The sequence below is a fragment of the Marasmius oreades genome, chromosome 2 (genome assembly GCF_018924745.1).
Source record: "Marasmius oreades isolate 03SP1 chromosome 2, whole genome shotgun sequence".
NCBI classification, from domain to species: Eukaryota; Fungi; Basidiomycota; class Agaricomycetes; order Agaricales; family Marasmiaceae; genus Marasmius; species Marasmius oreades.
In genome coordinates this window covers 4,992,436-5,019,533 of record NC_057324.1, presented here as the reverse complement: position 1 = coordinate 5,019,533, position 27,098 = coordinate 4,992,436, and the positions used below count along the sequence as shown (strand labels likewise).

The 27,098-nt window shown below is 47.4% G+C and overlaps 7 protein-coding genes across 9 annotated transcripts; 2 read left to right on the top strand and 5 right to left on the bottom strand.

Moving 5' to 3' along the window:
- Positions 1 to 1,799: 1,799 nt before the first annotated feature.
- Positions 1,800 to 3,341, bottom strand: E1B28_005329 (uncharacterized protein). Its single transcript, XM_043149886.1, has 4 exons — positions 3,154 to 3,341; positions 2,830 to 3,087; positions 2,737 to 2,772; positions 1,800 to 2,670 (listed from the first exon to the last, which is right to left on the bottom strand). Exons 1-4 carry the CDS (start codon positions 3,171 to 3,173, stop codon positions 1,974 to 1,976), a joined length of 1,011 nt encoding a protein of 336 aa, XP_043014494.1. The 5' UTR covers positions 3,174 to 3,341; the 3' UTR covers positions 1,800 to 1,973.
- Positions 3,342 to 3,434: 93 nt separating this feature from the next.
- On the bottom strand, positions 3,435 to 4,786 carry E1B28_005328 (uncharacterized protein). The gene is made up of 4 exons (XM_043149885.1): positions 4,649 to 4,786; positions 4,319 to 4,603; positions 4,215 to 4,250; positions 3,435 to 4,163 (listed from the first exon to the last, which is right to left on the bottom strand). Exons 1-4 carry the CDS (start codon positions 4,654 to 4,656, stop codon positions 3,728 to 3,730), a joined length of 765 nt encoding a protein of 254 aa, XP_043014493.1. The 5' UTR covers positions 4,657 to 4,786; the 3' UTR covers positions 3,435 to 3,727.
- Positions 4,787 to 4,916: 130 nt separating this feature from the next.
- E1B28_005327 (uncharacterized protein) lies at positions 4,917 to 5,969 on the bottom strand. The gene is made up of 2 exons (XM_043149884.1): positions 5,708 to 5,969; positions 4,917 to 5,659 (listed from the first exon to the last, which is right to left on the bottom strand). The coding sequence occupies exons 1-2, from the start codon at positions 5,891 to 5,893 to the stop codon at positions 5,045 to 5,047; spliced, it is 801 nt and encodes a 266-aa protein (XP_043014492.1). The 5' UTR covers positions 5,894 to 5,969; the 3' UTR covers positions 4,917 to 5,044.
- Positions 5,970 to 6,096: 127 nt separating this feature from the next.
- E1B28_005326 (uncharacterized protein) lies at positions 6,097 to 11,034 on the top strand (the record flags this gene model as incomplete). Its single annotated transcript, XM_043149883.1, has 9 exons — positions 6,097 to 6,317; positions 6,368 to 6,487; positions 6,553 to 6,664; positions 6,725 to 7,018; positions 7,077 to 7,163; positions 7,223 to 10,523; positions 10,586 to 10,674; positions 10,737 to 10,854; positions 10,910 to 11,034. The coding sequence occupies 9 exons, from the start codon at positions 6,097 to 6,099 to the stop codon at positions 11,032 to 11,034; spliced, it is 4,467 nt and encodes a 1,488-aa protein (XP_043014491.1).
- A 216-nt stretch (positions 11,035 to 11,250) lies between these two features.
- On the top strand, positions 11,251 to 12,433 carry E1B28_005325 (uncharacterized protein; the record flags this gene model as incomplete). The annotated part of the gene is made up of 6 exons (XM_043149882.1): positions 11,251 to 11,491; positions 11,560 to 11,714; positions 11,775 to 11,830; positions 11,895 to 12,034; positions 12,108 to 12,203; positions 12,276 to 12,433. 6 exons carry the CDS (start codon positions 11,251 to 11,253, stop codon positions 12,431 to 12,433), a joined length of 846 nt encoding a protein of 281 aa, XP_043014490.1.
- A 1,331-nt stretch (positions 12,434 to 13,764) lies between these two features.
- E1B28_005324 (uncharacterized protein) lies at positions 13,765 to 15,293 on the bottom strand (the record flags this gene model as incomplete). Its single annotated transcript, XM_043149881.1, has 4 exons — positions 13,765 to 14,803; positions 14,860 to 14,931; positions 14,990 to 15,211; positions 15,271 to 15,293. The coding sequence occupies 4 exons, from the start codon at positions 15,291 to 15,293 to the stop codon at positions 13,765 to 13,767; spliced, it is 1,356 nt and encodes a 451-aa protein (XP_043014489.1).
- Positions 15,294 to 17,394: 2,101 nt separating this feature from the next.
- Positions 17,395 to 20,277, bottom strand: E1B28_005323 (uncharacterized protein). 3 transcript variants are annotated; one of them, XM_043149878.1, is made up of 20 exons: positions 20,251 to 20,277; positions 20,013 to 20,085; positions 19,781 to 19,954; positions 19,682 to 19,713; positions 19,574 to 19,622; positions 19,489 to 19,520; positions 19,343 to 19,425; positions 19,267 to 19,285; positions 19,162 to 19,207; positions 19,084 to 19,110; positions 18,955 to 19,020; positions 18,729 to 18,883; positions 18,634 to 18,655; positions 18,428 to 18,573; positions 18,171 to 18,365; positions 18,084 to 18,106; positions 17,931 to 18,016; positions 17,799 to 17,864; positions 17,691 to 17,732; positions 17,434 to 17,630 (listed from the first exon to the last, which is right to left on the bottom strand). In XM_043149878.1, the coding sequence occupies exons 2-20, from the start codon at positions 20,029 to 20,031 to the stop codon at positions 17,596 to 17,598; spliced, it is 1,317 nt and encodes a 438-aa protein (XP_043014486.1). In that variant the 5' UTR covers positions 20,032 to 20,085; positions 20,251 to 20,277; the 3' UTR covers positions 17,434 to 17,595. The 3 variants fall into 3 exon arrangements, with proteins under 3 accessions (XP_043014487.1, XP_043014486.1, XP_043014488.1); XM_043149879.1 differs by having other exon boundaries at positions 17,395 to 17,630; positions 17,691 to 17,864; positions 20,013 to 20,188; positions 20,251 to 20,273; XM_043149880.1 differs by lacking the exon at positions 20,251 to 20,277 and having other exon boundaries at positions 17,434 to 17,583; positions 17,635 to 17,732; positions 20,013 to 20,225.
- Between the last annotated feature and the right edge of the window lie 6,821 nt (positions 20,278 to 27,098).

Genomic DNA, 27,098 nt, shown 5'->3' with positions numbered 1-27,098 from the left:
ACATTACGACTGAAGTTCCATGAATGAGATGTCCCTCAATAAAAGCAATGGGCTTGTTTCCATCTGTGTAGAGTTCAGGGATAGCTTCATGGGTATAAAACTAAGGAATGGGGGAAAAAAACACCATATGGTGCATAATGTCTTCGCGATGTGAAGTGTCGCTAAACTTCATGCAGCGAGCCTCCTTTGGCTTTGAAAGAAAGAAAAGATCATACAGCTTACCATATAACTTAACAACGCGGTTCGTCACATCTGTTTCACATGGTTGTCCCTGTATGGCTTGTCGGTTAATGACCACAGCTGATTTCTCAGTCTGAAACATTGTCTACAAGCCTAAACTGACATGTTCTATGAATCTATAGATGTCAAGCTTGCTCCATGGAAACAACGCTGACCAAAAGAGAATGCCCCAGCTCAGGCAGACCCGTTCCAAAGCATGGAACTTTGACAATGCAAGATCAAATGTGCAGAAAAGCAGGACTGGGAAGGGGAAGGGGAGATTCCGCCAATGCAACGTGTTTTTTGGACCTAGAAGCAACTGTTGACGATGAGGACGACGAGGAGGACAACAACAATGCAGAAGATTTGAGTGCGTATCAATGCAGTTTTTTTATTTGCTGGTCCTTGGAATTTTACCTCAGAATTCAGCAGATGACTTCCTTGTTTTTGAAGACGAGGCAGGATGAGGGAACACATTTTGGAAGATAGTTTCTGCACACTGGACTTGCTTCACTTACAAGAGGAGAATTTGTTTGACACCCTGCATTGATGAGAAACTTTACCACCTGTGAGGAAGATGCAGATACACAAGTGCTACTGCTGGAAGATTCTGATGGTGATGGATAATTTGGGTACTTGCACAAGCTTTGGCTCCTATGTTGCTGGGTACGTATGGTTATTTTTCTTTTCATAGAGCATCATGTATTCATTTGCCAAATATTATAGCCTCAAACAAGGAACTCTGGATCATGGGAAATATTCTGCATAGATGCATCAAAAGAGAACGAAAAATCGATATCAACCCTCCATTGCTGTTCAGAAGGGGACAGCATTCTATTTCTCGACACTCCTGACCCAAATGAAAGACACAAAAATCCTCTCATTTCACCTGTTAATTTGCCGATCAAAAGGGAACCTCTACACCGTGGCCTTGATATAATAGTTTTGGAGGACCTGCTTGAGAGTGCTTGGTCACTCATCCCTCCTCTGGATCACTTCATTCAACAGAGACTTGGGTCTCCCTTACCCTGTCCAGTGTTTTACAGTAACTGGCAGTTAGCATTCTCAGGTGGTCCGCTTGTTGTCACGAGATGCATAACTTACTTCTCCATAATTAGCCTTCATATTGACCTTCATTTCAGGCTCTACATCTCACATGAGCAGTGAGGGCGACAGTTGTCCTCTCAAAATCAGTTGAAGCTGGAATAAACAACTCCTGTCGACTGAGGTATTGTTGCTGTTTAATCTTTAATCTGAACAAGAAAAGTTCCCACGGTTGTTTGAAGCAGATGTGGGCGAATCAGAGGACAAGGAAAAGAAAAGGAAAATTTGAAAAATGGAAACGCGATTTGTAAAGGGTTCCCACGGCCTAACTGATCTGGAAAGGGGTCTAACTGCCATTAGGGAAGGTGAGGAGTCCCCCAACCTGAAAAGCGAAGCGGATGGAGCATGGGAAGTGGGAGTAACAGGGGGGTGGGCGTCTCGATGGAGCATCCGACTCCCCGCCATACCAGTAGACTGTCGAACCTTAAAATGCTGCCCTAATGCACAGTAAGTAACTTTACCGCCTCGTGGATATCCGGGTGTATGGCTTCTCAGCATCGCGGCACCCCACGCAGCTTGCCTGTGTATCATCTGCTAGTAGTATTTACATTCTTCCTTTCGTGACGCATAATTACTTCCATTCCACTGATAGATTAGAGTACCCAAAATTAAGAAGCATAAAGTCCGTCGGTGATTTGCGCACTTAACGGCTACCGGTTCAAAACCGCACGACTTTTACCCTCCCGAACCGGTGTAGACATAATCACGGCATCGGAAGCATGACCGCTCCCAGTTCCGGTTCCACTCCCATCTCTCGTATCTGTTGATGGTCGACTCTTGTGCCCGTATCCTTGACCTCGAAGAGCCTGTACCGGTGTTCCCGATCTAGAATTCGTCCCAGGGGCAGCCGCACTCCCGCTCGCACCTGTACTCCCAGATCCTTCCAATTTTTCCCGGAATCTCCCTTTCAAACTTGCCGTAGTCGGCGGTGACAAATCAGTTACTGAGGTGGATCCGGACATGGTTGATTGAGGGAAGGGAGATACGCCTGGGTGGATGTGTCCAATGCTGTCTGGGACCGTCGGAGTCACAGTATTCATGAGGAGTGGATCCGAGGAGGGAGTTCCCGAGTGATCGTCGGGCGGTAGACGAATAAATTGGTATTTCTTTCTCATTTTGAAGAAGATGAGCCAGATGACGAGGATGAGGAATACGATGCCGCCGATAACTCCTCCGAGTACTGGGCCTGCTATACTCGCTGTCTCGGTGACGTTGGCGCTATTTGGGGGAGGAGGGAGAGTGGCTGTGGAAGTGGGTTGAACCGTGACGGTGGTACCAAAAACGGTGCTCTTGAAGGTGTTTGATTTCGCTAGGAGGGATTGTACGGCAGTAACGGGGGCAACTGCGCTAAACAAGGGGAATAAAGAGTGTTATGATCTCACTTTCATGGTTTAAAAGAAAGGTACTACGAACTTTGGCGTATACGAGAACGCGCAAGTTTGATACGTTCTTTTCATATTGTCTACTATCAGCTAAAACCGAAAGGAAGGAACTGAACGAACGTACGCCTCATTCTTGACATAGAATCCCAAACTTCCTGCCCGGTTAACCAGATCCAAAATCACGTATGATCCCTCTCGTTTACTCGTATCCGTCGGACAGTCTGAAGCCTTGGAAACGTCGTTTAAGACGACGACGACGCTCGTTGGTTCGCTTGTAAGCCAAGTCCAGTTCACCTGAAATTGGTCGGCGACGTAGACGCTGGATGGGGGCGTAAGGGTGAACGCTGCAGTTTGGAGGAATAGTAGGAAGGAGAGAACGAGTCTGCGAATGAAAGTGAAGTTGGAGGAGGTAAGTCATGTTTCACCAAGATAAAAGGGTACGGCTAACCCGACTTGTTGACTTATCATGGTTTGAGAGGTACTAAGGGTGAGAAAGATAGGGAAACGAGAAGGTGGAGGGATGGAAGGAGAACGAAGGAACCTGGGAGACACTTCGTCTCCACCTCAGTCCTGCTTTCTTTACACACGAAGAAAATCACTAATAGTCACCGAAAGTGGATAATAGATAGTTCCAGGGTCAAACTTACACAGGTTCCAAAACTTCGGTCTTCTCCTGTGCGATTTAGCAACGTTTGAATTGATTGTGAAAACAATTCAATTGCACAAATGGGGTCACGGTCTTTTTCCACTTTGGGTTATATAGATCATTGGTCGGAAGAGGGTACCGTACTGCGTGCAATGCGCCCAAATGCGCCCCCAGTGAACTATGTAGTAGTACCTGACAGGAGGATAGTATGTATTGATTTTCGCACATCCCTCCGAACCCTCCCAATTCCTTTTCAGTTTCGGTCTACTCGGATGACGCCCGTCATCCCCCCTTCGACATCGATCATGCTAATTAGGCGAGTGAACATATTGCAGTTATACAAATGAGTCAATAGTCCAAGAGATTCGCTGTCGGATCACTCCTGTGCACCATGAACGCTATCATACGAGGGTGGCCTTTCATCTGAAGCAGTCCAACCCTGACCATCAGGTTGCACACGCCGGACAGGATACCCTCCTCCATGAGTGAAATTCTCCACCGCCCGTCGTTCAGATTCTATGATATCTTCCCTCGAAAGCGATTTCTGGCCGTACCGAGAGACAGATACGATTCTGTACCGCCCGAACCAGAAGAGAGCTAGAATGATTGCTATGAGCAGGGCAATGAATCCGCCTAAGGTTCCTCCGATTATGGCTCCGTCGTGTGGGTTTCTTTGAGGGGCTGAGTTGGTGACTGAGTTGGTGTTGGTGGCGGTTGGGGAAGCGGTGACGGTGACAGTTTGAGCGACGAGCGTGGCAGGTACCACGGTTGAGTTGAATAGGCTCTGGCCGTTTGCGCTCCTTGGGTCGAGACTATGAATCGAAGATAAATGTTTTGAGCCAGGGATGAGAATCGGAACATACGAATTGGAAACGCTAAAGGCACACAAGATGTACTTCCTATCCCGACGGACGAAGGCGTAAGTTACACATGAACAATTTCATATAGTCATTGCCAGCGAACTCACCCAGAATGAGGAGCCGTAAATGAAATCTGGCCTTCCCCACTGGATACGTCTTTAGCCATAGCAGCAAGTTCGTAATGAGATATGTCGCTCGCAGAACATGCAGGCGTTCTTGTTGCGTCGTATACAATGACGGTGATGTTTACTGGGTCAACAGTCGGATCCGAAGTCCAGTCGACGGTGAAAGGTTCCGAGACGGGAATTACGGAAGGGATGTTGGTAAGTGTGAAGCTTCGTACGAGGGGTAGAAGTGGAAGGAGTATGAAGGCGGTTGGGTGAAAGTTCCAGCTGCGGGGTAATTAGAGACATTGCGAAAATCCATAACGAACGTACAGATTCATCGTTGAGGAATCGAGAAGGGAGAGAGAGGAGAGAGAGAACTGCAGGGACAGTGCCTCACTGTCCGAAAGTTATCACCACGTTTTTGTGATTGATAATCTTTTGACGATGCGATTCCCTTCATTGACACACTATGACAGATCGGACTAATAAATCAAAGGTAGTAGATAGCACCATTCAGTACAGCCTTTGCTTTTGAGCGGCAATCCGAGATCTCCATGAGCGGCGGAATTTGAAGGGTCAAATTCAGACTGTAGTATGGCCCTGGGTACCAAACACAAAACGGTGAGTTCCTGAGCTTTGGGACATACAATCATTATTATTTTCGGTATCTATGAGCATAACGAGTCAAAAGTACGATTGTACTATCAACCCCTAGTCCATCCATCGTCATCGCCAGATGGGAGGAGTGTTGGATCTCGGTCGAGAAGCGGAGAGCTGCTTGAGAGTGCTAGTTCTAGTGGGAGCGGATAAGTTGCGTGTAAGAGTGACTTTCCGCCTAGGAAGAACCGGCTGATCAAATGAGAAGTCGTATGTTTGATCTTCGAAAGTGTCTAGATCGTGTGGCTGGGGGTTGAAAGTGTGGAAAATTTCTTTGATAAATGTCTGAGATGGCGGAGGCGTCGAGACGATATGACGATTGGGAAGCGGCGTTGAAGAATGAATGGGTACGATTCCAGACCCTAAGTAACCTGATTCGCCTTGGTACATCAAGCCAGGGCCAGAGATGCCGAGGCCAATAACAGAATCGAAGCAAGAGACGCCGTTGGGAGTGACCGGTCCATCACCGTCAAAAGAGCTAGAAGTCGAGTGGTAAATGGAGTTGGAGGATTCAAGATAAGACGCTCCAAATGTTTCTTCCATGGATGACATGTACGAAAGAGATGAACTCGAGGTTTTGGGAAAGACTGAAACATATTGAAGTTCAGGCGTAGATGGTGTTGCTACGGGCTCTGATTCAGTGTCTGCCTCGGTATTGAGAGCGACTTGAGGGGTAGCAGAGATCTACACGAGCGGTAAGTCGGTGTCAGTTGAAGGTATACCCCTTCGCACCTTAGAATTTCCAGACATTTCTCCTTCAAGGTCTTCACTCGATCTCGTCAACATCACCATGTATGGATCCCAACTCCAAAATTCACGACCCACTCCCCTCTCGCATGGCGAAATTGGTTTCTCAGAATCCAGTTTTAAAGGCGAGTCTGTTATCATAGCTTGAGGTTGATTGTAGAAGGTAGGCATGGTGAGCGACAGATATCTTGAAGAGCGGGAGAGTAGGCTGAAAGATGAGGACTAGACGAACGATGGTGGTTTGAAGCGAACTTTGATTATGTCCGAAAAGCCCGACCCGATTGTTGACTCATCACATGGCTGTGAGAAGTTTGTCACGTCACCGTGACACGTCGCCAGCAGCGAAATTCACCTTCTTACTTCTCCCACTTACGATGAAATTAAAAGAGATCCATAGGACCTCCACGTTCGCCTGGTCGCCCTTAACATCACTTCCTCTTCTTGCTACTGGTACCGTCGCTGGTGCTCTTGACGAATCATTCAGTAACGAGAGCCAGCTGGAGATATGGGCACCCGATTTTTCAGATCAGAACGAGTATGATCTGGGAGGAGAAGGGTACAATGGACCGAGGGGGGCTGTGAGGGAGACTTCTAGGTGCGATTTATTAACTCTCCATTCCACAACAGAACTAACATCGTCTATAGATTTAATCGATTGACTTGGGGTTATGTAGATTCCAACAGGTCGCAAGGTGTAATCGCTGCTGGTATGGAGAACGGCGAGCTCGCGTTCTGGGACGCCTCGAAAATTTTGGCTGGTGCTTGGTAAGAATTCCCGTTGTTGAAATGCACTGTTTTGACAAAGATGTGCATATTTTATCGTTGTGTAGCGCGACGGAATCCTTGATGTTGAGAAACAGTCAACATACTGGCCCTGTTCGCGCTCTCGACTTCAACCCTATTCAGACAAGTCTTTTGTCGTCTGGTGGGGTCGGTGGAGAGGTAATTTTTGAGAAAGCGTTACTATTGTCACCTTCGCGCTCAACCTTCGTTATCTTCCAGGTGTACATTTGGGATCTCAAGGATCCTAGCAAGCCCTACACCCCTACTCCGGGCTCACGCTCGACAAAGCTCGACGAAATCACGTCGGTCGCCTGGAATCAACAGGTTCAATATGTTCTCGCCGGTGCTAGCAGCACCGGATACACCGTCGTCTGGGATTTGCGGGGAAAACGAGAAGTTGTCGCGTTAGCTTACGGTGGTGGAACTGGAACTTTGGGAGGTTCTGCGACCGGAAGCGGTATGGCTGCTGGTGGTAGACGTGGAATGAGTGCCATTGCATGGCACCCCGATAACGTACGATATTCCTTTCCCGCTCTCTTATCGCATTTCTCACGTTTTCTCTTTCCAACAGGCCACCAGACTTGTCACTGCCTCGGAAGACGACTCTTCACCTATCATCATGGTTTGGGACCTCCGTAACGCTCGTGCTCCAGAAAAGGTGAAGCTTCACCTCTTTAACCCTCCCAACACGAAATCTGACCTCTCGTTGTTTCACAGATCCTCACAGGCCATGAAAAAGGTGTTCTCTCTCTTTCCTGGTGTAAACAAGACGCCGACCTTCTCCTCTCCTGCGGCAAAGACAACCGCGCCCTCTGTTGGAACCCTCAGACGTCCGAAATCATTGGCGAACTTCCCTCGGCTGACAACTGGGCTTTCCAGGTGGAATGGTGCCCTCGTAACCCTGATCTCCTCGCTACCGCGTTCTTTGACGGAACCATCGGTATCCATTCCATCCAGTCCACCAACGAGACTACTACCTCTTCTTCTGCACAAACCCAAGCTGACGGTTCGGACATCTTCGACGTACCTGGATTTTCTCGTTCGACTCCAGGTGGCACTCTATCCCTTAAACAACCCCCAAGATGGCTTCGTCGATCCTCTTCCGCTTCGTTTGGATTTGGTGGGAAGCTCGTTAGCGTTTCGAACCTGCCTTCGGCGCAGGGGAAGAACCAAAGTAGTGTTGTCCACATCGCAAAGGTGGTTACAGAGGACGAGCTCGTTGAGCGGGCGAAGAAGTTGCAGAAGGCCATTGAAGGGGATGAAGACGCCTTGAAGGAGTTTGCGAAAGATAAGAGTGGAAGTGGAGATGAGGGATGGAAGGCTTTGTTGAGCCTTTATCAGGCGGACTCGCGGGACGAGCTCGTCGGTCTTCTTGGGTTCTCCAAGGCAGAGGTGGCAGCCAGAGTTGCAGAAGCGGTTGAGAGCTTGAAGAAGCGTGCCGAGGAGACTACTGTTACGACTGAGACTCAGAGAGAGCAGGATCTTGTTGACATGCGGCTTCCTGTTGTTTCGTTTGCGGAGCCGGAGAAGGAAGTTGGGGATTCTCCTGTTGCTGAAGAAGGAGAAGAGGAAATGGATGACGCAGAGGCAACGCCAGAAGCCGATACCCTCAGCTTAGAGAAGACGCCATCAGAAGCTAGTGCAGGAGCTACTTCAGATGCTACAAGCGCTGCCAATCGTCTCGCCGACACCGAATCCAATACGACCGTCCCTTCCCTATTCGGTGACGACAATCCTCCAGGACAACTCGACGCCCATGATGACTTCTTCAATACCATTTCTTCCTCAGCGGATACCACCATCGGCAGTGCTGGTCGTGTTCTCGTGCCTCATCACAACTACGGTTTAGATTCCTCCGTCGCCGCTACGATCGGTTCAAGACCTTCATCCGCCGACTCAGATACGCTGAAGAGCAACACTTTCCGAATCTACCCATCGGATGAGTCTGAAGCCGAACGCCTCGTCACCAAGGCTCTCGTTCTCGGAGACATTACTTCTGCCGTTGAGCTCTGCCTTTCCTCCGACCGTTTTGCAGACGCTCTTCTCCTCGCCGTTCGTGGTGGCCCTGAGCTCCTTCAGAAGACTCAACAAGCTTACTTCGAACGCCAAACGATTTTCTCCCCGTATCTCAGGCTCTTTCAGAGCATCGTTACGAACGATTTAGCCGATATTGTACAAAACGCTGACCTAGCAGAGTGGCAAGAAATCTTTGTCGTTCTCTGTACGTTCGCCTCCAAGGAAGAGTTCGGGAGTTTAGCAGAGCAGTTGGGAAGGAGACTCGAGTTCCAGTATACCATCGCTCGTGGGTCTGACGGGAACCATCGAGAGGAGCAGCCGCCGGAGAAGGAGTGGAGCGAGTATAGGAAGAACGCTACCCTCACCTATCTCGCTTCTTCTAGGCTGGAGAGGTTGGTGAATATTTGGGTTGAGGAGATGGCAGAGGAAGAAACTAGGCTTTTGAGTGATGGGTTGGCAAGCTCCAGGTATGCTGCGCATGCGAATGCGCTGCAGACATTTATTGAGAAGGTTACGGTTTTCCGGTCAGCGACGAAGTATGCTGATGAGGATCTTGCGTTGGCAACGAGTTCTTCGACCGAAACGGCAGATGTGAAGACGTACAAGCTTTCAGCGTTGTATGATCGGTATTTCGAGTATGCTAGCGCACTAGCTAGCCAGGGTTTGGTGAAAGAAGCGGTTGGGTTCCTCAAGTTGACGCCGGGGGATTATAAAGGGTCGGGATCCGTTGGTGGTGGAGAGGATTTGAATCTGGAGAAGGATAGGCTGTTGGTTGTAACTGGAACGAAAGAAGGCGTCGCAGCTGCGCCTGCGTCTGCTGTGGCGAGCACTTCTCGCGCTGCGTATCAAGGATATACCCAGCCTGCTATTCAACCGCACGCGGGTCCGTATGTCAGCTATAATGCTGGTGTTGCCGGTGCTGGCGGTAATGCCGCTCCGGGTCCCTATGGTCCTTCGAGCACTGCTGCTTCCGGTGCTTATGCTGCCCCCACCACCACCACTGCTTCTGGTGCTTATGCTCCTCCAGCTGGTGCCACTGGACAGCACCCACCTGCGCCTGTCTCTTCTGCATACGCTCCACCGGCATCAATGACCACCGGTCCTTACAACGCATACTCTTCTCCCCAGTCGCTCACTCAGCCTCCGCATATGCGTGTTCAACAACCTACCGTGATGCAGCCGCCACCTCGAGCTCCAGGAGCAAGTCTTCCCTCCAAACGAACGGAAAATGGTGGATGGAATGACGCTCCTGTGGTTTCCTCTCGTACTCGCACGCCCAATCAAGGAAACAGTCCTGCGAATAAGCCTGCTGCGATCGTCTCGCCGTTTCCGAACGCTCAACCTTCCCCTACCGCATCGACGAATTCACTTCCTGGACAACCTCCTGCCAACCTACCACCACCGCCTCGACCTGGAAGCCGTTCTGGTCCACCACCTCGAGGAATGGGAGGCAATTCACCTCGACCTGGTCAACAGATGTTTTCTGCACCTCCACCCGTTCGGCCTCCTTCCGGGGCACCAGGACAGCATAACGTGGTTCCTCCACCTGCTAGGATGATGTCTCCTCCCCAAGGTCTTCAACGCCCTTCCCCCGCTCAGAGTGGACCGTTTGGGTCTCTGCCTGGCTCTCGTGGACCGGTATTTCCTGGACAGACACCTCCACCTCCTGTAGGACAATTCAGTCGACCACCGCTTCCTGGGCAGCCTTCACAAGCTCCACCACAACCTTCTGGACCTTCTGGTGCTCGCGCAACGCCTCCTCCAGGGCCTTACGCACCTCCGCCTGGTCTTGGTCAGATGCAATCGCCACCACAGCCTCATATGCAACCCTCGCCTGTAGGCCCGTATGCGCCTCCACCTGGAAGTAATCCTCAAGGACCACGCCCACCGCCTCAAGCTGGTGGACCTCCTGCTGGAATGACTGCACCACCACCTCCACCCGGCGGTGCTCCTGCTCCACCACTCCGGGCGCAACAGGCGGGCCCAACCCCTCCCAAGTATCGTAAGTGGCGAATGTTGTTCCTAATTTCGATGCGTTCCTGACTTCAGTTTCTTTTCGGACAGCTGCTGGAGACAGAAGCCATATCCCTGACCATGCTCGTCCTATTTTCACCGTGATGTCTGGCCTGTTGGGGAGGTTAAGGCAGACGCAGGTTTGTCCGCTTTCGCTTTTTTGATCTTCGTTAATCAATCCTTACGCGTCCTAACATCATAGCCATCGCAAAAACGGCTCGTTGAAGATCTCGAGCGTCGTATGAACCCGCTCTTTGATGCGTTGAATTGTGATACGCTTTCACAACCGATGGTTGACCAGTTGTTGGTTTTGGTCCAAGGTTCGTTTCATTCTTCCTTTTTTCGCAAGAGTGGGGTCCAACTATTCTTGTTTAGCTATGGCAAATAACGATAAAAGTGCGGCGTTGGCTATCCACGTTGAGATCTTGACCAGTCAATCTCAAACGAACGATATTGGAATGTGGATGTCGGGGGTCAAACAGTTAATTATGCGGCTCTAGGGAACTATCTAGTGTCGTAACTAGATGAAAATAGTTAGGTTGGCTTCGGGATTCTCGTATCTGTATATGGTAGACACTATCAATAGTATTCTTGTCATGTTCTAGCACAGTAAGCGTATTATTTTCGGCTTCGTAACCGACGGTTGTGTCTACGCGCACGGGCCGTGAGCTTGAGCTCATATTACTCTCTTCTTTCCTCCCACCACTATCACCAGGATGAGTTGTCCGGACTGCTTCAAAGGATCCATTCTCGCTGACCAACCAGTCGGAAACTTTACCTCAATTGAAGGCGCATACCTTTCTCCTAGTCCACCAGACGCAGACGAAACTTCGAAATCTAGAACAATTATTCTCTTGACGGACGTATTTGGCCTTCCTCTCAACAATCCTAAGGTCATTGCAGATAGCTTGGCGAAGAGGTTGAGATGTGACGTCTGGGTTCCTGATCAGTTTGCTGGTGCGTCGTTGAAGCATTCTTGAATGGTTCTTTTACTGAAAGAGACGGCGTATGAAAAACCAACGCAGGTCAACCGCTTTTTCCAACTGAGAAGATGAAGCATCAATTACCTGAACAACCTGGAGAACCTTTTTCGTATTTTTGGTTTGCTATAGCGTTGTTGCCGCATATGTTCAAGATAATCAAGAATAGACCTGCGGTCGTTGATGGGAGGGTGAAAAAGGTGTGTAGAACGTAGAAGACTTTAGCTCATTACTTTGAGTGACGTCTTTTTTTTTTCAAGTTCATGGAGAAACTGAAAGCCGAGAAACCTCATTACAAGCAAATTGGCGCTGTTGGGTCAGTTCGTGTATTCAACGGTCTGCCGAAGAATCTACACTCCTCACAACATTCGACGGAATAGATACTGCCTTGGAGGTTCAACATGTCTTCGCTTAGGAGGAACAAACTTCGTACATAGTGTGGCTATCTGTCATCCAGCGCAGTTTTCGGACGAGGCGTTGAAAGCTGTGAAGGTGCCGTGTTCTTGGGTGTGTGCTGAAGGTGGGTTTTGATCTTTTACGGACATGAAAGCCAAATGAGGCTGATTCTTTTCTTCGGTGCCTTCTCTCTTTAGAGGACTTTACGTTCAACAAATCCAAGCGGATGAAAGCTGAAGCCGAATTTGCGAGTCGGAAACCCCCTTTTCAGTATGAATTCAAGGAGTATAAAGGTGTGTACTGCGTTTTATCGACCACGTTATTCATCCTCTTTTTCTGACGAGATTTTACTTTCCCTTCATTAGGAACGACACATGGTTTCGCTTGCAGACCGAACTTTGAATACCCCGAGATTAAAGAAGCCTTCGAAGGCGCGATGAATCAGATTGTAGGATGGTTCGAGAAAACACTGATTGTTCAATCAGGTTCTGAAGTGGCGGTGTCTGGCAGTGCTCATCAATGATTTCCTTTCTCTTTTTCAAATTGTTGGGCATTAAGCTTCGCTCGTATAGTACTCTTCCTTCGTTCAATCATCTATCGGGGTGTGCGTTGGGCTAGGTAGCCACGGATACTTTTATGTATAATGCATTTATAGAAAACGATTTGGAATTTAAATCCGAAATTAAAATCTCCGATGTCAAACTGGAGCAAATATTAACCTCTCCATCAACAAATCACGTGAGGTTGGATGCAACCCGACATCCATCTCAAGCAGCGCAACAGTATCTGTGAGTGCCTCCGATGCTAACAAATTCTTGTCGCTCAATTCAACATAGCCGTCATGGAACAAACTCAGAAGAGACTATGCGAGAGATTACCCAAATTGCGAGCCGTCTCCAAAATCACATTGCCCTCGCATTCCTCGCCGAGGACGGTTACTTCACAAACCATCCACTATACCTTCGCCTTAAAAGCGAATCTCTTGTAATATAATCCACGATCTTTTACGATCTTTACTTCCCGGACTCCAGGTATTGAAACGTTGACAGCGGTGTGGCAAGGCACTACACTCTGACCTCGTCCGGCACTTCCATATCATGGAGGAAGGTTGAAAACCCGGTAACTTTTACCCCTTCCTTTACCTTCTACCTGGTAGTAGTAAGTACTTCGCATCTGCCGACTGGCTCCCGACCTGAAGTTGCCTCAATGTTGCGTTTGATTTCAAGTAGACTGATTCTCGTGGGCTATTAGAACCATTCGACAGTCCGCCGTCGATGCTGTAATAGGCCATAATACGATCCCCAAGTGTCAAGCTCTACATTCCGAAGAAACCTTCTTCATCGCCTCCCAGACTCACGGGTGTCGCCGCTCCCCCACATCATCACGTGTGTATCCTTGAGACTGACCTGATCATCTTATGTAAGGCTGGACCATGATGGCTGAATGTCTCGACCTCACTTCTTAAATGTTGTCGGTCCACCGAGCAACGGAATCTCAAGGCAGCAGTGGTTTCATTGGTAAATTATTCTAGGTTGCTTCCGCTGAGTAAATTGTCCTATAACCAACCTATAAACAACATATATTTGCTACACATACCATTACCTACACAATACGCTACACTACCTACAACACTATACCTACAACAAATGGACGACTAGGCAAAGGTGTTGGCCCAATCAGTCATAAATACGCTATTATTTTGACATAAATAGTACTAGAAATACAAAGCGTCGATCATACCTTACATCGTTCTCACTGAGTGCTCCATAGCCCTCCATAAGTTCCTATACCATCAACTCTCCCTTCTCCGAAAATCGTCGTAAATCGCAGGGGCAAATGGTTGGTCTCCAGGCGCTACACTCGCGCCAAATGACGCAACGCGTTCACGATCAACCGCCAGCTACCGTGCGTGAAGTTCAGGGCATGAAGCACAATATTCTGATTGTTCCCGGGCGTATCTGGAGTGAGAGGTGGCGATATATCACTGGTAGGAGTGGTCGATCCTTTGCCTTTCATGGTTAAGGCTGTCAAACGCGGAGTGACAGGTGAACTCGGAGTGCTCGATGTACGAGGTTCTTCTGTAGTGGCTAAGGTGTCCGACCGCCAACTAGGGTGTGTAAAGGCCGGAGTAACAGGTGAGCCTAGAGTGTTCGATGTTCGAGCTCCTTCTGTCGTTATGGCATTTAATCGCCAACTAGGATGTGTAAAATCTGCATTAAGCACGGGAACGTGGTTTGGAGCGACAGGTGAACCTGGAGCACTCGATATTCGAGGTCCTGTTTTTGTTAGGGATTTCAAACGCCAACTAGGATGTGTAAAGTCTGCATTGACCGTAGGATCGTCGTTTGGAGTGACAGATGAACCCGTAGTGTTCGTTCGAGGTCCTGTTGTCGTTAAGGTTTTTAAACGCCAACTAGGATGTGTAAAGTCTACATTGAGCTTAGTATCCCCGACATTGTCCGGAGTGGGTGAATCCGGAGTGCTCGACGTTCGAGGTCCTTTCGTCGTTAAGGAATTTGATCGCCAACTAGGATGAGTAAAGGATGGAGTGACAGGTGAACCCGAAGCGCTCGACTTCCGGGGTCGTTTTGTCGTTAGAGTATTTGGCCGCCAACTAGGATGTGTAAAGTCCGGATTGAGCTTAGTATCCGTGGCGTTGTCCGGAGTGACAGGTGAGCCTGGAGAGCTCCATGTTCGGAATGTGTTTCCTGTATCTTTTTGTGTTGAAACCGCGGTTGAAATTAATGAAGTTGAGAGTGGAGGTTTGCGTTCTCTATATGTGGAAGAACAAGACACTGAAGTCCGGGTCGTCCTCCGATAGTGAAGCCATATGCCGAATATGATAATGGCAAATGCTCCTACTGAGATAAGACCGCCAATCGAGCCAGACGCCCTTTAATCTGCCATCAGATAAAGAGACCTCGAATAAACGGAGCTGGAATTACTCACGAGGAAGTCGCAGATGCACCGACCCGTACCGTCGGGTTTTCGGTGTTCTCAAAGGCACCGCGGTTGAATAATCTGAATTGTGCGGGACTTTAATCACACCGTAAAAATAGGACAATGAATGTGTACGAACCCAGCGGTATTGAATCCAGTTGACCCATTTCCAAGTGGGGTGAAATCCAATGGCAAAAGGCATTCGGAGTTGGTAGCAATAGTCACGTCGTCCAGGTTCTGCACTGGTTGGAGATCATGATGGTGTACATGTGTCCAATCAGGTGTGTTATACTGAGCGGCCTTTAGAGGGGGAACCGGTATATTTGAAGCAGATACTTCATGATCATGTTGTACGGTTAATCTGTGGTATTGGTAGTGCTTGAGTATTGATAGATGGGACCTATTCGGCGAACAACTCACGTTGCGAGAGGTGGAAGGGACATTGTGAAAATTATATGGTCGATATCAGGTCGGCTGAATGAATATGAATAGGACAAGTCGAGGGGAATCTAGGTTTGTGGGGAAGAGATGTTAGTCAACTGTGGGTTTATAAGTCCCTTCGCTCTCCTTGTAGCGGTGGAGAGTCGAGAAGTTCATCACGATCAGGTTGTTGAGGTTACTGATGTAGTATCGATAAATCCAAACTGCATCTTCATAGGTCTTCATTCACGACGCCTGATGTATATGATGTACCCCCCAAACTTCCGCTATATCAATTAGTACTTTACAGCTTTGAAAGAACATCCCCGGGGCTCTGACTCACGGATATCAAAAGTTTAGTTTCGGTGTTTTGGGTTCATCCTAATCTGATCGTCCGTAAAGCGGTCCAAAAGCGGTCCGAAGGGAAATCTGATTGGCAAATATCGAGTGTGGAAAATGTGCATCTCTTGGTTGCTTGATTGCTACTGATGTTGATCCTTCCAGGCGTGAGAGTAGACGATAGGGTGACGCAGACAACCACGTATCATTTTCTAAACGAGGCTTTTGACGTACACGGTACAACGCATGGAGGTTTCGCGTGGTGGACCCCCCGCCGAAACGGCACAGGCTTGCGGTGCTGTGGCCGTGCTCGGCAGACCTATTCAGGAACAAGATTCTCATAACACTGATTGATTTCCAAATCTTCGTCCCCTTATTCTGATCATGATATCCGTTACTACGGGTAACTGCAAAACCGTTTTGATATTACCATACGACGATATGGATGTGGTTCTGGTGGAACCATAGCCACACCAACATAAACAAGTCTATAGTGTGCCCTCTCTACAGCTCTGACTGCTTGCAGTAGTCCAATGAGCGGTCCAAGTTCGTTCTAGGACCCCCAAACTTGGTTGAGACTTGAAAGGGTAAGCGTTACTGTTGACGAAATCTTCAAGATCGGCCAAATATTTACGCCTCGGAATGAATGTTTTTTGCCCGCGATCACTAACAAGATGAAACACGCAGGAATTATGGAGACATAACTGCGGCCCGAAGCTTACCAACCTGTCCAGCCTCAGTCCTAAATCCGAACTTGTGGATCCATACATAATGAATGATCGCCTTCTTTCCTCATCCTTCCTACGTGCACAGGAGGCAGATTCGCGGTCGTTCATCTGATCGGTGGTAATGATTAACGGTTGGTCGTTCAAAAAAAATAATGATGTGCTCGAGAATGGCACAAGGTGTCGAAGGTGTTGATGGTTGTTGATTACAGTGGCGATGGTTTCCATAGACGACCTGAGGCAGAGCTAGGTGTATCCTCATATTCTTAAAGCTGAAAGACCGGGTCAGGGTCACTCTTACTCAGGCCAGCGGCTGCACATTTTTGATTTCTGTGAAAGAGACGAGATACAGATAGGGTTAAGCAGGAAAGAGCTAGGCAAATAATCTGAGTGATAATGATATCCAGATCGGTCTCGACAAAAAAAAGCAGATTCGGAGCATGGTTCCCGCCTACGTCACTTGAGCCGTGATAATCGGAGAACCTGGACCGGTCACATGGTAAGGACAATAACCCACAAGTGTAAATAAAACATAAACAGTGATAAACTTTGTCCTTCCTTCATGCTCTCATAGTGGGGAAAGCTTACCTGTAAGCACCAAATCTTCCGTTCATATGAATGATTACATTTGACCGATATGACGCGTAGGGTGAAATATTTGCGGGGGATGGCACCGGAGGAGGTTGTGTAATGGTGAGTTTTATCATCCTTCCATCATTATCAACGGCTTTATTATGGTTCTCAGCTATGATTCTATCTGTGCCAGAACTGTAGCCGCCTTGACGCCACATACGGCTTTCGAGGATCCTACCACTCCCGAAGGATCTCCGAAGAGGGAATCTGTAGAACTTCGAGCTTTGGTGTTCTACGATGATTAAGGGCATGGTCGACGTTTTAAATCATTGGGATGTACAGTAATGACTGCTGGGGTCCCTTTTACATACTATTTGCGTTCCTACCCTCATATATGTAGTACCAAATTAAATTTCTTTGAACACAAGGAAGCGAGTCGGAACAATTTTAGCTCACACAAGTATCTGCCAGTGTTCCATATTTCAATCCCCGGATCGTCATTTTCAAACCACTCCAATTTCTAAGTGTACATACATAAAGTTCGTAAAGAGTTCGTTGAAAAACCAAGTCACGGCGCCCAGCGTATTAATAGTAGTCCGTAAATAGCCTGGGGTATCTTAAACTCTAAAATCTAACAATACAACTCGAGTCCGAACCGAAAACTGACGAAAATCGCCTTTTGAAATCATTAACAAGAGTTTATAGCAGCAGCAGCATCAGAACCTACAAAATCCAGTACCGCGTAAATAGATTGCTAGGACCGTATAGACTCAAGAAACGTACCGGGATAGACTTGGAAAGCTACACATAGTATCACGTAGAGCGCTAGAGGGCGGTTAGCACATCGCCAAGAAAGGGGGGTAAGTTGGAACGATGAGGATTGGGACTGACCACACAATATCACCCCCTCTATCCAAACCGATTTTCCATCTTGAACGATATAGTGCACGATCACGACTGTTTTGAAATACACCGTTAAGAAGAGGGCCCGTTGATCTGGAGATGTGGGACCAAGCGACGCACCGGTAACGACAAAGACAATGGTTTGCAACAAGTCGAAGTAGAGGGTTAAAGGCTTTCCCATTATCCAGGATATGATGACCATGAGTCTGTTCATCAAAAGGCCGGAATATCAATATAGGTTGGTACGAAGGAGAGGGATCTAAGACAACTCACGGAAGCACGAATATGGATATTTGCTGTTTACGGTCATGCTTAAGTACGACGAGACCAAAAACGGAGAAGACGAGGAAAGGGACGCACAATACTCGATCCGATAGCAATCTCCAACGACATCCTCATCTTATTCTTCCACGCTAACATAATCGCAGACGCATGTTCCGCAGCATTTCCCGCGATAGGTAACAGTATAAGCGACACGAACTGTTTACTTAAAGGGGAATTTTCGACAAGACCATTGATGGAAGAGACGAGGAATTCGGCTGTAACTCCAATGAGCTAAGAGAAAGAAATTTGAGGTCAATCGGTGTGGGATAAGAGAAAGGAGACGGTAGACGAACCGCAGTGACAAAAATCAACTGGCCTATAGCGACTTTGGGGTTCACTATTGCCTCTTCCTGCTCCTCTTCCTGCCCCTTTAATCCTTCTTCCACATCAGCAGTCTTTTTAGCTGCACCCATATTGTACCACAAGTATGCGCCGTAGACTAAAAAAATAATTGACTCGTAAGTACTTCCCCAAATAAAACCGACACAGGCGGACTCACTGAAAATGAGAACAAGGGCCGTCTGTTGAAGGGGATAGGAGCATAAGCCAACTCAATTACCACAAAGCGGAAGAACAACAACAAAAAAAACGCACCCCACGACTAAGCGCAAGCAGATGTTCCTGCCTCTTATCCACCACCATCCCGGTGTTCCCAGGCACCTTCTCAGTTTCAATGATATAGAAAATCGTGGGGAACACCACAGAACTAAACGCGACGGCTAAAAGCGCTGATTGGAGTTGTGCATCGCCTGTAAGGGGGGGGTCCAGGAGATCTTGTGAATATTCACCGGGAAAGGTAGGGATTTGGAGAAGAACGTACTGCCGGAGAATACCTGTTCCCCGTTCTTGATCCCGCCGACGAACATGGCGATACCGGTAACGAGGACTAGCAGAGGAGAGGATTGATGAGAAAGGAAGACGCGCAGAGAAGTTCGACAAGTATGCTCACGTATGTTGCTCACGACAGAGCCGATGACTAGATAAGATGAGTATCGCAACAATTAGAAGGAAGATGGGGGAGACGTACGAGAAGCTTGCGTCACTTCGAGCTCACATTTCGTTAAGGCAATGATCTATCACTCAGTCAGTCAGCTATCGATAACAGTAAGAGGTTTTGAACGAGGAATCATACCGCTACAATCAATTCGACACTTCAAAGAGATTGAGAATGAAGAATAACCGGAGAGAGAGAGAGGAAAAGAACTCACGCATTACCCAGCGAAGCATTCAACAACGCGGCCACCTTCTCGCCTGAATGCAGACTTAGCTGTTCCGTGTAATATCCCAAGACCTAAACACCACGGAGGATGATGTCAATATACAACTCCGTTTCGACTCGGAGGTTGATACGAACTTGGGATTGTGGGATGAGCGCGAGGAAAGCAACTACGAAGAGAAGTCAGGGGCTACTCCAAGCACCGATAAGCGAAGACACTTACAAACAAAAATCACAGTGGCGTTCCCTGGAATGGCAAAATGCAACACCCACTGGGAAAAAAAGAAAATTCGTTACTACCCAAATGTCACACCGAGATTCGTAAACTCACTGAAAGGGGAGTCAACACGAGGATTGCCAACCCTAGGAAAGGAAGGGAACCTCGTCAACATTCAAATATTCAGCTCTCGCATAGGAGACAAAATCCCACAAATGAGCTTCTGAATTGGTGAATTGATACCCAACATCTTCAAAAATCGTTCCAAAGGTGTTGGCCTTGTTACTATATGGCGTTGCGGTTCCACCGTTTGTTTTACAGTCGAGCGTTTCTGACTCTGGGACGCCTTTTCCACCTTGGATAACGGAATCTCTTCTCGAACATTACCTATGGTTCGGCCATGAGCACCAAAAAACGGCGAGAGGAAAAGAGAAATATGGCTTACTAGTACTTTCCGGAGTCATAATTGTCGTAAAGAAAGATACGAAGGGATAAAGACAGGGAAAAGAGGCGGTAGCCTGGAGAGAAAAGAAAGCGTTATTTTCTTTCAGTCGAGCGACAATATTTATAGGAAGAGTCATAGATAGACAGACTGCGGGCGGGCAGTGTTTATTGTGCTCCCTAAGTGTCAACTTCCATTGTAAAGGAGTACAATGGCAATACTTGAACAGGATTGCACTTACAAAAAAAGAGCTGTTGAAGGTCGTCCGGTAAGAAGATGTCAACATATCACGTGTTGCATAGCCGTGACTTCAGGGTTTTGCCGTATGCTATTCGGAGTCGGAGGCATTGACTCGTTTTTGGACTTGTTTTTTTCTTTTCATGGGGGGTAGGCTTGATGATTTCCCTTTTGTCGATAGGATCCGTATAAGCCATGATGCATGAAGCTTAAAGTCCAATCAGCAAATGATATATTTGACGCTTTGGGCAGTTCGGGGCTTTTGTCACGGGCTACTTTTAACCCATTTCGTAACCTAATTTGGACAAGAATAGCTAAAAATAATAATTCGTTTCTACGACGTACCACCTTTACTATGGCTTATCCACTCATTATTTTCGTGTGTACTTCCGTGTTTGCGATAACAATAAATATACAGTTCCGGAACTTCGAGAGGAGGAACAAAAGACTGCCTGAAGTCATAAGGGCCTGTTCGGGTGAACGGCTTAGCGTTAGCTTAGCTTAGTCCGAGATAAGGGCCGAGGCACGAGAAACTTATCAGAGGATAAGATAGCGACTGAGATGCGCGATAAGATCGTACCACGTGCAAACGCGTCCTTGCATTTGCACACTGCTACTCAGCTCCTTGTCTCTCTCCTTCGTCGCGCTCATCTCCCTGCTTTCTCGTCTTTTTTCTCGTTCTCGTCTCAAAATTTATTCTCTCATAGCTTATTAACGTGTAGCTAACAACTGCTCGCACAATCACTCCCCTCGGCGCACCCGATGATTTTCCTCCCACCCACAAAAACCATCAACGAACTTCAAGAGACCAAAGATTCGACTGACGAGAACGCAAAGCTTGTACCGCCTTGACGATTTTAATTCTAAGGCAGTTGAGAACAGTCAGAAGGCAACTTTGAGCTATTGAATTAGAACGAGAGAGACCATCGGGGGCTAAGGGACTGCATATATGCACGAAGCTGAGTACTTTCATGACATAGATCTCAATTCTACTCCACTATATATCTCTCTAACCTCTCTTTTAGAGTCATGTCAACGACTTACAGACTCTTGCAGCCGTCTCAACCATAACGCGCGACATAGGACGAGTATTCCAACCCCGCCTCTAACCTCGACGCGTCATATGGAAGAAACCGTATGTCTTTGCGAGCGATTTTGCGCCGCGTTCTCAGTCCTCATCTGGATCGTCACGGGCCCTCGAGCAGGGCTCTTTTAATCAATCTACGTTCTGTTCAGTACCGTTCCTCCTCTCACGTCACTTTGTCACCCTGCCTTAGCGATTCCACGGAAAAGCACGACAAATCTCTATAACGACCGAAGCTTCTCTCCCTACTGTCACTATCTCAACCAACCACCACTCCTTGCCGAGATGTCATTTGACGTTACGTGGCATGACGACCACCTCACACATCGATATCGCCTTTCCGATTTCTGATTTGACCGCCCTCCGCCTGGTGCCAGCCCATCTCCCAACCTATACATACCCCATACCAGGTTACAGAGGTGTTGGGGGATTCTTTTTTTAGCACCTGGGTGGAATTCTCTATCCCGAGAACGCTACCTACCTCTGACCTTCACCCTCCGTTCTTCCGACGACGACCACAAACAGGTAGTGCGCCGCCCTCTACCTCTAATCATCCCCTTTTCCCCCACTCATTGCCACCTACCACCCTCACAACTATGACACCTCTACATGACCATGGTATTCCTCTGGCCTACGTCGCCCTCACCTCCCTCTACTACCTCAGGTCGAAACTTACCTTAAAACTTCATCCTAATATATCGACATCGCTGTCTCTGATCCCGGAGGCGAATTCATCGTAGATGGGGAATCAGATAGAAACCAGTGATACGGGTACTTTCGATGGAATGCATTGCGACGACGCCACTTCATTTGCCTCCTGGCAGATATCCTCTTCTCGTTTTGTCATTTCGGACTACAGATAACGCCGATCGCATGGGAAAAGTTAGAGGACGCAATATTAAAGTTGCCTTTAATCGTCTTCGCCGAAGTGCGGGCGTTGACCCATATTCGCCATTCGTCACTACCTTGCCTCATCCCTCATGTTGTCCTTCTCCCCGCGACTGGCCTTTAGTTTCCACGACATGATCCTCTTTTTTCTCTTCATTGTCGATTCCGATATCACTCTGGTACCCTTCAATCACAGAAGGAGATAACATTTCGAGTTTACGATTGCACCCCCTCTCTATGACACGATATCGCTTCTCTTTTACGACCTCCCGCTCTCTGCGATTAACGATATTGCTTGGGTATATGATTGCCCTCCCTCTTCCTGCGATTCTGATATCGCGTGGGTGTACGATTGCCCTTTCTTCTTCTGCGACTTCGATATCGCATGGTGTATGATCACTTTTTCTTCCTCTGCGATTACGATATCGCTCGGGTCTATGATGCCCTCTCTCCTTCTGCGATTATGATATCGCTCGGGTCTATGGTGCCCTCTCTCCTTCTGCGATTACGATATCGCGTGGGCGTACGATTGCCCTTTTCCTCTGCGATTACGGTATCGCTCGGGTCTATGATGCCCTCTCTACTTCTGCGATTATGATATTGCGTGGGCGTACGATCCCTTTTTTCCTCCTCTGCGATTACGATATCGCTTGGGTCTACGGAGCCCTCTCCTTCTGCGGTTACGATATCGCTGGGCTCTACAATGTCCTCTCTTTTTTCTGCAGTTACGATATCACGTGGGCGTACGACCTTCTCTCTCCTGGGTGTACGATCGCTTTTTTCTTCCTCTGCGATTACAATATCGCTCGGGTCTACGATGTCATCTCCTTCTGCAGTTACGATATCGCTCGGGTCTACGATGTCCTCTCCTTCTGCAGTTACGATATCACTGGGCTCTACAATGTCCTCTCTTTTTTCTGCAGTTACGATATCCCGTGGGTGTACGATCGCCTTTTTTCTCCTTCTGCGATTACAATATCGTTTGGGGTCTATGATACCCTCTCTCCACGATTATGATATCATTTGGGTTTATGATGCCTTTGCCCTTCTACGATTATGATTCCGCAAGGGGTTTATGATATCCTCTCTTTCTCTTTGGCTTTACGATACCCACCCTGCTTTTACACTTTGCGCCTGGGTTCATGATGTCCTATCTCTGCAATTAGGTTTACAATGCCCGACCTCGCTTGCATCAAGATGTCTCTCGGGTTCAATGCCCGCTCCTGCTGCCATTACAATGCCGATTGGGTTATGATGTCCCACCTCTCTTCACAATCATGATATTGCTTATTTTCCAGCGCTCACATAATTTTTCTGCAATGACAATATCACTCGTCTTGCAATGCCCACTCTCCCTCCCTGTGATTATGGTATCACTTGTTTTGTACGGCCCACGCACTCGCTACGATCACGATATTGCTTGGGGTTCATGATACCCAATTATCCTCCCTACATTTATGAATAATTTATAACGATGTCGTTTGTTTTGCGATGCCGACGTACTCTTCCTCTCTGCGATCACAACACTTATTGCTTGAATTATGATGTCCGTCTTTTTCTCTGTGATTATGACGATGATGTATATCGTCCAGGTATATGATTCTCTCTCTGCGAACGATACCATTTCGGGCTTCACATTATCCTCTCCCTCTCTGCAATTAATCATATTACTCGGGTATATAATTGCCCTCTTTGTGATTACAATATGTCTTTGGGATTTACGAAGCCCTCTCTTTTTCCTTTTTTTCTTTTTTAAGATGACGCTCAGGTCTCTAAGATAAAATTATTACTTCTTCTTGATGGCGCCTTCGTTCTTCCCGTATGATCACAGCTCACAATCCCCTCTTTCCCTCTATCACCATACACGGTTATGATTTCTCATATCTACACTTGCGAGACACCGATTTGAGCTCACTATAACTACACCCTCTCCACACTTAGGATTTGCGATTACCCTTCCTGTAATTTGTTTTATTTTATTATATGTTCTTTATTTTTATTTTCCCTTTCTTTTCGCGAACGCGAACTCGCACGGGGCTTGAACATACTTCTCTCTCTGCGATTATATTCCTTTGGGCTTTTGACACCACCAAGTTGTCACCCAAGGGCTCCGGACCCTCACATATACTACTGTCTCTGATTTCTCCCACAGTACTCAATACCGTTTGTAGGCGTCATCGAAGCTCTTATGCTCCGCATTTGGCGACGTCTGGAATGTACTCCGACAAAATATTTTTTTCAATTCCGAGAGATTCACTTATGATCATGGTATTGTCTTTGGTCATGATGCTCTCTCCGTACCTACAATTTACCTATGCGGCCATACCTATACTTATGGCATCCTCTTCATCATGATCTCGTACAAGATTCTCCAAAAAATATCACTTTAGGTTCGCGATACCTGCCAATTTGGGATCTTAATGTCCTCTTTTGTTGCAATTACCATATATTATCCCCTGCCATCTGCCTTTTATGATACTAGTATTTGCTAGCAGAAACCAAAGCACACTAATTTAGTGTGCAATCATCAATGATCAACTCATATCTCAGGATCATATGTTGCTCTCGTACATCACTATCTCATCTCGGTTATGACCTTAAAAACCTATGCTGTCAATTTTTATTTATCTTAAATCTGACCTTCTTGATACCTAATCGACCGATATTCTATGCCATATTTTAAATCTAAAATAAAAAATAAAATAAATTCACTCCGCGGAAACTCTCATGTCGGGAAGATAACTCGACGGTGTTATGACATTACCAAGCTTGATCGCCGAAGAACATGTCTATTCTTTTCATTTTTAACCAAATTTTACCCATTCAAATAAAACACGACAGGTCGTTGAAATACTACTATATTATAGATACCATTTCTTTAACAAGTCAACAATGACTAAGTAACCTATCTTCAACGAATTTTACACATCCTCCAACATTGTACACTCATCGTTTATTGATCAAGTACCACCATCTCCTCCAGAATTAACTACAGGGTACACGAGTAAAATTTCCGACTTGAAGTAGCGGACCATCTTTATTTACCTTTACGCCCCTCAAGACCAAGTAGGCATTTTGAAATCCGGTCCCTGACCGCCCCTAATCGTATTCAATATTAGCTTACCGTGACTCAAGTTGTTGACTCCAATAACAAAAAATTTTCCTCACCCTCGCTTGGATTGGGTGATCAGGTTTGGGCCTCGCTTCTCTGGACGCCCACCTGTTCTTTGTCGGAGCGAGTGCTCGGATGGGTACCACAGGTGCCGTCCAGATCTCTCGGCCTTTTGGCTCCCGAGCGCTCAGGTTTGGCCCTAGCCCACTTTGGGGGCATTTCTTCCCAACGCGTTTTGCTTTCCCAGAACGCGTCTTACCACGTGCCTTCACGTGCCCCCAAAAAGGTGGCCTAGGCCCAGCCTCCGGCAAACCCACAAAACTGAGATATAGCAAGACTGGCTTGCTCATGTGAACTTGTTTCTTCTCACCAAGAAACCTTTATTACCTCAGATCTAAGCAAAGAAAGAAGCCTATCTTATCTTAGCCTTGTTATGTCACACATTGTAACAGTTGTACCATTTTGTCACACCTGCTGTTACCCACACACGTGGCCTCCCAAAAGTTCCGAAACTCCGGCATTCGACATCGGATCCTGATTTGCCGACATCCTATTCGGGAACAGCCGATCGTGGATCAATCAGTCTGACGGTGCCATGGGCTGCATTGGAATGGGTTAAACATCGGACATATTATTGTTGTAATTTGCTTACTCTTCTATTTTATTGTTTACCTGTTGAACATTCCTATCTTCAAACTTGAGTAGCAAAAGCTCGCGTGGTATGCGACTGCCGATTATCCTTTTTAGGAAGAGATATGTTGATGCTATCAGCGGAGTGTGAAATGAACATGATTCCTTACCCGAACTGCCCGAAACTGCATCGGAGTTCGAAAAGAACGGACGGTCACGAGCTTAGCCATGTGCCATGGGTGACAAAAGAGTGACAGCTTAATAGTAACCCTAGTAAACCCTAAAATACATGATCTGGCGCGGGAAGCTAAGCTAAGCTAAGCTAAGCCGTTCACCCGAACAGGCCCTAAGACTCTGCAATTTGCAAGCGTCCGGCCTTACGCGTACCGACTCGTCCAAAAGAGGCTTTCCGGCTTTTGTTGAAAAAGCCGGAAAAAGCCGGACCAGCTGGCAATCTTTGCTGATCCGGTTCTTATCCGGCAAGGGTGAAAAGGTACAAGCTACTGTAATCGTTCAAAAAGAAAAGAGGGTAATTAATTGATTCACAGTGAATGGGTGTGCCCCGTCGAACCAACGCCGGAACCCCATCAAATTCACGAATAGGCATTGACGGCACGGGCGGCAGCCATCGACATCTTCCGTATCCTATCAACCGCGAATCCGAACCCCGCTTTTCCCACCCCTTCTCCTTAATCGCTGTACTTAATGTCCTCCTCTAAATCTGAATGATCCGAGCGATAATTATGGAATAGCCCGCGGACTTCAGAAAAGAACCAATCATCTGGCATGCACTAACTCGTTGGGAATTTCTCGCATTTGAATCAAATTTGAATGTTTATTCGTTCCGTAACGTATGGTATTGTGGCTCATTCACTATTCAGATTCGTTGTTTCTGACAGAATGTTATATATACGGGTGCTATAATTCCTGAGGGAGGTGGAGGTATCATAACGGCGGATTTACTGCGGAACTGAGTCGGAGTTTGAATTTCAATCACCGGCCATATGTATGCCACGTACAACCCCCCATTACCCGAGGGCGCTTGCTTAGCCGACCGGCGCACCAGAGTCCGCATGTTCACGGAATTACAGTAATACAGCAATAAGCCTAGTACAGCTTTGACTTACTAGTTTCACAC